Genomic DNA, 7,119 nt, shown 5'->3' with positions numbered 1-7,119 from the left:
GCGAGAATCCAAGCGAGAGAAAAAATGCTATTCCGTGAAGATCATTTCCCACATTTTGTTTTTTCTGCAAATTGGTGTCAGAAACGGGATCTGGGCAATTGGCGATTGATGATTGTGGTTTCCAGAAAAGGCTGTGAGATTCGTAGGATCCTGAACCATCTCCACTGGGATCTCCTAGTAAATGGATTTAAAGTCTTCAACTGGGGATGAGTAAAGTTCCCATTCTTCAATCAATAATGTGCAACTTGAAGCAAATGTGCCACACTTCTTGAGCCGAGGGTGAAACTTCCATGGAAACGTGCCTGTGATTTAGCACAGCTTCCTCCGCCATTGGTTTCGGGAAGAATTTTATGGACCATTTGGAAAAGTAACTCAGCGCAAAGGTCCATTTAAAGTGTCTTAAACAGACGAATTGTGTCACACAAATACACAACGTGTGAATGAAACCAAAACAAACTTGCATGTTTCTGGTAATGGATACCAAGGGTGGGATCCGCCCAGTAAGAAACTGTATAATTGAAAGCATATATTACATTGCAATATTTTTTTTATGTAAAAGACGAAACTTGTAGAAACATTTTTTTTTTAATTAAAAAACATGTCACATGAAACTTTTCTTCCGTGGTTGTTTTGATACAAATGATAGGCAACACATATTGCAGAAAATTGCAATTTGTTGTGAATTATGGTGCACACTTACCTAAGCTAGAGTGCAACCTATTCTTATGACAAATAAAAATTCTGAAGAACTGTTCAGAAAAGAATCAAATGACTTAGCATTAAATGACTTAGCATCAAATGTTTAGAATATGTGAATTATAAACATTCATAAACAATAAATGTATTGCTCGCAGTGGACTTTCTAAGAGATGCAACGGTCCCACATAGGGGAAAAAAAGGTCTGCCTCCCCTGATCTAAATTGACTCTTGATCTTATTTTACTTTCAGATCTATTTGATTGTTTTCCAGTTTCTCTGTGGGTGTATCCGACGATTTTTTTTTTGGTCGCCCTTTTACCCTTTCTTTTCCTCTTCCTTTTGCCTTCAGAAAGACCACCCATCGGGCTCGGAGGGGGCAGACGTCTCCGTGGAATAATAATGGGGTCGTCCTGGGAAAATTGCCCATAGAAAGGCCTGTCTGGAGAAAAAAAAAGAAGAAAAATTTGGTCTCGTTTCCGATCCCCTCTTGGAAACATTCATCAAGTGTACTCCTGCTGTTTGGTCGGGAAGCATGTGGTCCCGACTCCTCACAAGGGGCCCTGAATTCACTCACCAACTTGTTGCCCAATTCGGAAAAACAGAAGCAAATCTACAGAATGTAAACAAAATTGTAAATAAAAATGCAAACTGAGAAAAGGTGGACTGTATGTAATATGTATGTATGTATGTATGTATGTATGTATGTATGTATCTATCTATCTATCTATCTATCTATCTATCTATCTATCTATCTATCTATCTATCTCTTATTAGCTAATTTCTATCATTGGCTAGCTAATACTAAGTTAAAGATCTATTAGGTATCTACTGTAGCTATGTTTCTCCACAAATTAAAAACATTAATAAATAATGAATATATGACATTTCCCATTAAAACATTGTATAAAGTATATTTTAATCAATTCAATCGTCATATTTTACGACAAATATATTGGCAAGTAATAGGCTAAATACTATTAAATTTGAAATTTGTGTCTTTATGGTGAGGATCTGATGTATTAAACAATTCTTACCAAAACATAATTAATTCGAAGCAACTTTGTTTATTAGTGAACAAGTTCATGGAGTAAATAAGGCTAAGGAATGTTCTGGGAGATCTCAGGAGAAATCCATCCAATCCATTAGAAACACAGACTTACTGGAAAACTTCAAAACCCTCCTCAAAACATACCTGTTTAAACTGGCCTGTCCTTAATATTGTTGTATTTTACTATTGTTCCTATTGTCATTTATATTTTCTGCTGTGTAAAGCGTCTTAGAGTGTCCAAATAAGCGCTATATAAATTTGATGAATTTTAATTATTATTAAATCATTGAAATGAAAAACAGGCAATATCAGTTTACAGTGTTTTGTTTTTATTGCAAACAATATGATACAAAAAAAAAAGATAAGCTTTTTTTAAGACACCATGTTTACCTAAAAGGAGACTGCGGTAAGAGATGACACAAATCAGGAATAATGATACAGAATAAAAAAGGAGGAACACAAATGTGAAAAAAAGACAAAAACGTATTTGTCCATTCCAGCAACATTTTTTTGCACAAAATAGCCTCGAAGGAGACAGTGGGAAAACAAAGAGAAAAGTTCCAGTTTGACTCGAATCATCTGTACACACTCGGGTAATCAAATGATAACATTTACAAACGATAAATAAACACATCTGTACCACAAAACAAAACGACAGCAATCTACTCTGCTCGACGAGCCTCTGAACTCCAAAGATAATTGTGACAAACAAAAAGTTAATTTTCCAATAAAATTAATGCTAAAAAATAAATTAAGAGAGGTTAGAGAAGGCGTTGTCGGGAGGACAGAAGCGCGTGCCGGGGCTCAGACCTGCTGGCTGCTGAGAGCAGGAAGTGGGAATACCAGTGGACGGAGCCTCCCGCCTGTTGCTCCGCAGGCACCAGTGGTATCAAGGCAGACGGAAGCTAGGGTTGCAGTAAGGCCCCCCGAAAAAGCACGGGTTTTTAGCGCAACCTATGGCCCCTCAAACTATGGCCTGTCATACTGCGGCATGTCATAAAATTCTAAAAACCTCAAAGGAGCTGTTATGAAAACCCCAACTGCTCAGAATATAAATAAACATCATATTTACCCCTTTCCCTCCCCACACCTCTGACCTAGCCTGCACCACTCAGTCCTCCACTGGAACGAAAATATATACAGTAGGAAAAAAAATAATCAGTCATCACACTATCCCGTCCCCAACAAAAAACAAACAAAAATGGAAGCAAGGCCACTGAGGGTGCCCCCTCCCCCCCCATTTTACTTGGCATCCCCGCTCCTTTACAACATTCCCAACGGATGGCACGGATTAGCTGAAGAGCAGAACACATACACAGTACATACTAAAATATTCCAAAGCACTATGTCCTCACGGAGGATTTATTCTTGTATTATATCTAGAAAAATATAATCACGATTCCAAGCGTTACAAAAAGGCACTGTCGGGAGCCAATCCAGAAAAATACATCCATCTATCCATCTGCGCATCCATGTTCTATACCACTTATCCTGTTCAGGCTTGTGGGAAACTACAGCTTTTCCAGGGAGACTACACCGTGGACTGGTTGCGGGGAACATATGAAGACAGACAACCATTTGTACTGTCACTGAGTGGGACCTGAACCCACGCTGCCTACACCATCAGTGACCTCAGAGAGATAAAACTAAGATAAAATAAAATAAAAGAGTCAATGTGGTGTTTTTAGAGGATGGGGGTCAGTCCTCACGGCCGGGACAGCTGGGTGTAAATGGGCTGCTGCTCCCAGTGTTGTGGGCTGTGGGTGGGCGGCACGGAAGGAACCCCTGCGGTGTCGGCAATAGGGGTGTACATGGGCCTCTGGCTGGGGCTCATGTAGCTGAAAGTGGAGTAGAGGCCCGAGCCTTGGCCCGAAGCGGACGAGTGAGTGTAGTAGGCGCCCGCTTGGTGATCGGAATAGTCATAATGGGCCCTGGTGATGGGCGGGTACGAGGAGGCGCTATAGTGCTGCAGGCTGAAGGAGCCGTAGGCCACGTGTTGGGGGGAGCCTCCCTGCTGCTGCTGTTGTTGCTGCTCGCTGTAGTGACTCGGGCTCAGTTGCTCCGTCTTGATCTGAGTGGCTCGCTGCTGAGCCTGCTCCCCTGCCGCCGAGCCCCCCAGGGTGGTCAGGGAGTGCTGCTTGGACATCCAGGCCCCCACGTTGCTCCCCTGGGAGGCGACCGAGGAGCCGCTCACGCCGTAGCCTCCGGCGTAGCCCCCTTGGGCGGCCGCAGCTGCGGCCGCCACGGCGGCCTGGCTGTGGGGCGGCAGGTACTGGTCGAACTCGTCCACGTCGAAGCTGCCCATGTTGGAGATGACGTCGCTGCTCAGCTCGCCGATGTCGACGGCGCCGAAGTCGATGTTAAGCTGGCGGCTCGGACCCTCCTGAATCGGGCGTCCCTCGCGCTTCAAGTCGGACTTGCCGGAGGGAAGGTCTGTCTTGGGGGTGGTTGGCGGCGTGGGCGGGCCCTGGGACTGACCTGGTGGGAGGGAAAGAATGCTTAGCATCTTATGGTATGGGAATGTCCTGGACCTCCTGTTGTTTTTTTCACTTTTGGCTTGTCCCTTTATTTAATTACTAACTTAAAAATCTGTGCTTGGGACCAGACTTGGGCGACACCACCAATGCAACTCCGTATTTTAATCATATAAAGCAGTGATCCCTAATCATTCTGCTATGAGAGATCAACTGGCTTATTGCAGGAAATTATCCAATTGCACTACATTGATCTGAAAATGATTGTTCTACAAGTAACCTATATACAGGTTTGTTCATCTCGCTATGTGACATCATTAAACTAGATGGCAGAAAGTACAACTCATCAAACCTAATTAACATTTTTGGTGGTCTTCTGTGAGAAAATGTGTTGCCTTGGCTCAATAAAGTTTGGGAAACACTCATGTGAAGCACTTTGTGAGTCCTCCCTGTAACAATTTTTCAAAGTTTACCATTTCCAAATTGGCCAATATTTCCCACATATTTGATTCTGTGGAATATGATAAACTCACTAATTCTGTAATGCCCTAAAACTCAATAAGAAGCCCTGGCTAATAAGAAAGTTGCAGTAATTGGTGCCAAGGAAGTATGATTAAGCAATACATCTTAACTGAAAGACTAAAATCAAAATATTTGGGGAGGAGCTAAGTTTTGTCTGTTTTTTTTTTTTTTTAATGCAGAAGTTACAGAAAGTTACAGAGAGTTTTAGGTGCATCTCTCTGCATATCAAAGTGAAGTCAAATCATCTGTAAGACTTTTATTATCAAAGGTAACATAAGATAAGTTTGGAATGATGTGATCGTTTTGGGATCATAGTTTGTGGTCACTGTTTCAACTGTCAATTTGAGTTGTCAATTACTGTACTTGAGTTTTTTAGCAATAGGGGCTCTTGTGTTGAATTTTCACCAGTGATCCAAAATCATAAAATCTTAAGCAACTCCCACATCAATGTGCATTAACAATTGTTTTTTGTTTTGTTTTTTACCTTAAAAAGTGATCAAGAAAAATGATCTAGGCAATTCCAATCACCTATGCTTCAGATAGCTAAATCTTTATAGGTTGTCAGCTACACGCAGTGGTGGTTTTGCCTTTGAAATTTCAACATTAATCAGCTGCACTTGGAATCATTTCAATGGTGTGTGTCTGTTCAATTTTGTTCCTTCCGAATGTTCCTGCTGTTTAGCGGGTCATTTTTATGAGCCACAAATTACACTTAAGTGTGATTACTAATGCATAGAGCTAGCTACTTTTATAAATGAACTTGTGTGCCCTGCCATATTTCTATGTTGTTTATCAGCTGTGTTGGGCAGCTAATTTTGTGACGAAGAGTAACATTTTGTGACAATTAAAATGGCAATTTGTCATAAATTGTATTAAAGAAAGTTTCTCTTTTTTCTTCTTAATAAATGTCTGAGTCTGCTACACTTTGTTGATATGCGAAGAGAGAGAAACTACCCTTATGTCAGAACGCATGCTTCTGATGTGAACGTGTTTGTCAAGTAGCCTACCTGAGTGCTCCCCTGGGGAATGCATCTCGCCCATGCTGGAGGCGGGCGAGTCGGCCTGCTGCAGAGCCTTGAAGATGGCGTTGGGGGAGATGTGCGTCTGTTCGCCGTCCTCGGGCTCGCTCTGGCCGTTCTTCACAGACTTCCTCCGCCTCGGCTGGTACTTGTAGTCCGGGTGGTCCTTCTTGTGCTGCACCCTGAGGCGCTCGGCCTCCTCCACGAAGGGCCGCTTCTCGGCCTCATTGAGCAGCCTGGGGAAGAGAGCATACACTTTGACGCACTGGGATAAAATAGCGGGAAGGCACTACCTGCGCTGAGATTGCAAACACTAATTTTCAAACATACGTGTTGGCGTATTCGTTGCGCAAAACCGTGCGTAAAAAAACGCACACACACACAAAAAAAGAGAGAGAGCATCTATCTTGCACGTACCTCCAAAGTTTTCCCAGAGTTTTGCTGAGCTCCGCGTTGTGCAGGTGCGGATATTGGTCCGCCAGCTTCCGACGTGCAGCCTGCGCCCAAACCATGAAGGCGTTCATGGGTCTCTTGACGTGCGGCTTGTTCTTACTGGAGCCGTTGACGCGCACCGGCATGGGCACCAGCGTCCAGTCGTAGCCTTTGAGCACTTGGGACACGGCGTCTCGGATGCACACGGGAAACTTCTCCTCGTCGCCCTCCTTCTTGTAGTCGGCGCCGTGCAGGAGGTGCATGTCGGACGGCCGGGTGTTCTCCGCGTCCGAGCCAGAGCCCGACGGGCACGGCGAGCCTGCAGAGTCCTCGGACATGCTGGGACTGGGCGCGTCGGAGAGACACTTGTCCTGTTCTTCGCTCATTTTCAGGTAAGGGTCGAGGAGATTCATGCGAAACAAGTGGCGAGGGGCACAAAAAAGTAAGAAAACGTGCGAATCCACACGCACCGAGCCCCAAAAGACTGCAGTGACAGCCTGCCTGCGAGGGCGCGCGCTCTCCTCCTGCTTGGAATGACAACAAAATCAAAAGTTCCAAAAAGCATATGAAAAAAAGTCGGTCCTTTTTGAGTTTGCAAGGAGGGCAAAGTGTGATTTCTACTCCTCAACTTTGGGAAACGTGACTCACGGAGCGACTCTTGGAAGTTGTGAGGAGCGCAGAATTTATTCGAAGCTTGGGCCAGGAAGTGAATGGAGAAGGTGGGGGCTGGTAGGCGGGGACGGAACTCTGACTACCGAGATCTTTTAGCAGGAGAAACTCTCCAAAAGGCTTCTTTTGCACTCAAATATAATATAAAGCGAAAACATGCAACTTAAAAAAAAAACAGACAAACGTTTTTATTTGGGACCTTTTTAAAACATTAGGGTCCCCCCCAAGATACGCCATTATAATCCAATTCATTCCCA

At 43.8% G+C, this 7,119-nt stretch overlaps 1 protein-coding gene across 1 annotated transcript; it reads right to left on the bottom strand.

Annotated features, from left to right (window-relative positions):
* Window positions 1–2,054: 2,054 nt before the first annotated feature.
* Window positions 2,055–6,843, bottom strand: LOC144043700 (transcription factor Sox-9-B-like). The gene is made up of 3 exons (XM_077557608.1): window positions 6,179–6,843; window positions 5,750–5,997; window positions 2,055–4,224 (listed from the first exon to the last, which is right to left on the bottom strand). The coding sequence occupies exons 1-3, from the start codon at window positions 6,604–6,606 to the stop codon at window positions 3,452–3,454; spliced, it is 1,449 nt and encodes a 482-aa protein (XP_077413734.1). The 5' UTR covers window positions 6,607–6,843; the 3' UTR covers window positions 2,055–3,451.
* Between the last annotated feature and the right edge of the window lie 276 nt (window positions 6,844–7,119).

This window comes from Vanacampus margaritifer, chromosome 2, assembly GCF_051991255.1.
Source record: "Vanacampus margaritifer isolate UIUO_Vmar chromosome 2, RoL_Vmar_1.0, whole genome shotgun sequence".
NCBI classification, from domain to species: Eukaryota; Metazoa; Chordata; class Actinopteri; order Syngnathiformes; family Syngnathidae; genus Vanacampus; species Vanacampus margaritifer.
This window is presented reverse-complemented; position numbering and strand designations above follow the sequence as displayed.